Below are 1,712 nucleotides of genomic sequence, written 5' to 3' on the forward strand. Positions count from 1 at the left end.
TATAGATATATATATATAAAATTTTATATTTGATTATATTAAGACAGTCTTTCTTCTTAAACAAATTTTTAAATCTCTGAAGTTCTTAATAAAGAAAAGAAATCATGAAATAGAGAACAAAAAAATATTCCTATTTTATTCAAAAAAGATAATCGATTTTTATAAAACTAATTCTAATTAATTTTAAAAAGATCTATTTAAAAATTGAATTCTAATTAAATTATCAAGCTGTATAATTTTATAATAGTCAATTATCAATTATCTCTTATCAATTGGCGTCCTAAAAATGGGACATTGATTGTAAATGGATTAAGAGAAGATCGAAGAAGAGTGGCCCCCGAGGACAAACCCTCAACTACCATAGATCCCACAACTGCACCCTTGAACGAATTATTAATGCATACGTCGATGCCGGCAGCCACAGTCGCAGTAAATTTATGCGGTGAAGATTCCGCGGAGGAAACAGGTGAACCCGTCAATCGGAAGAAACGGGATATTTTGAGCACGTTTAAGAGAAGAGCCTGTAGCAGGATTAGCTTTAAGGGCGAGTCGGGTCCTCTGTTAAGGTGAGATTTCGTAATTTGAAACTGAATCTAAGGTTTAACTTTATTATATATTTCATTTTCTCTCTTCGATCACATTGCATATGATGATATCATGTTATAGAGATTCTGATTGGTCTTAGTTTTATAAAATATTCTTATCGTACACATATGATGTTAAAACAATATAATTTTTTATGTTTTTAATTTTAATTTTTTACTTTATGAACATAATTCGACCAATATTGATTGACGATCATCGCGATAACAATTGTAATAGTATGATGAAGTAATAATATAATGACTCGCTATTGTAATTCGAATACGTTTTTGCTTATCGCAAAAATTTTCCGAACGAAAAGTGGCAACATTCTGGTCAGTAGGTTGATCACTGTTGTACTGTTTAGAACTTAAGTACGCCATTAAAAATATCATATATTTTTAAATTAATAATAAGCGACAATGTCTCGTCTCCGTTGTTTGGCGATATCGTAAGTACATGGCAGTTTTTTTGCGCATTTTGTGCTTACAATATCATGTTATACTGATTTTTAAGCATTTGATACAAAGCCAATTTACAACATTATTAAAACGCGTGACTTGAATATTATGTTATAAATTAAAAGTAGTCTCTTGTGTCTTATCTATCAATATCTGGCAGCATTCTAACTTTGATATCGAAAATTCTTTGATCTTATTCTTTCTCATTTGTTTTTATTCTTTTCCATTTGCTCTTATTTCCATTTCGTTTTTATTTCAATGAGCTATTGAGAAGATTTATGGAACAGTTTTCGGAAAGTAAATAAATCCACTGTTTCATAAATAGAAAATGGTCAGTTGTGAGCATTTTCCTGTTAATGAGGCAATATTGCATTTCAATTTTTAGTTTTAATATAGAAACTTTTTCTCTTTTTGTTTCTTTCCTTTTATAATATTAAGAATTAATAATACTTATATCAAAGAGAATTAATATTATTTATAATATATTACACGTTTATGTGAGATATATATTTAATATTAATTATTATTTGTTCAATGTTATAAAATTGTTTTAAATATAATATTAATATCTATTATGCCTTTTTTTTTACAATATATAGAAATAATGCCTGATATATCTTACATATTGCACACAATTTATATTTTATAATTATAATAATTTTTTATGTA

The 1,712-nt window shown here is 27.2% G+C and overlaps 1 protein-coding gene across 4 annotated transcripts in view; it reads left to right on the forward strand.

Annotated features, from left to right (window-relative positions):
• LOC115237938 (G protein-activated inward rectifier potassium channel 3-like) overlaps positions 1 to 1,712 on the forward strand; it is a 29,855-nt gene that overhangs the window by 1,332 nt on the left and 26,811 nt on the right. For 2 of the 4 annotated variants that reach the window (XM_029811343.1, XM_029811342.1), the window contains exon 1: positions 193 to 566. In XM_029811343.1, the coding sequence (XP_029667203.1) occupies positions 397 to 566 (170 nt within the window). In that variant the 5' untranslated portion in view covers positions 193 to 396. Of the gene's footprint in view, positions 1 to 192; positions 567 to 1,712 lie in introns of those variants that run through there. The other 2 variants (XM_029811339.1, XM_029811341.1) reach the window with 2 other exon arrangements.

Source organism: Formica exsecta, unplaced genomic scaffold, assembly GCF_003651465.1.
Source record: "Formica exsecta isolate Colony F162 unplaced genomic scaffold, ASM365146v1 scaffold314, whole genome shotgun sequence".
NCBI lineage: Eukaryota > Metazoa > Arthropoda > Insecta > Hymenoptera > Formicidae > Formica > Formica exsecta.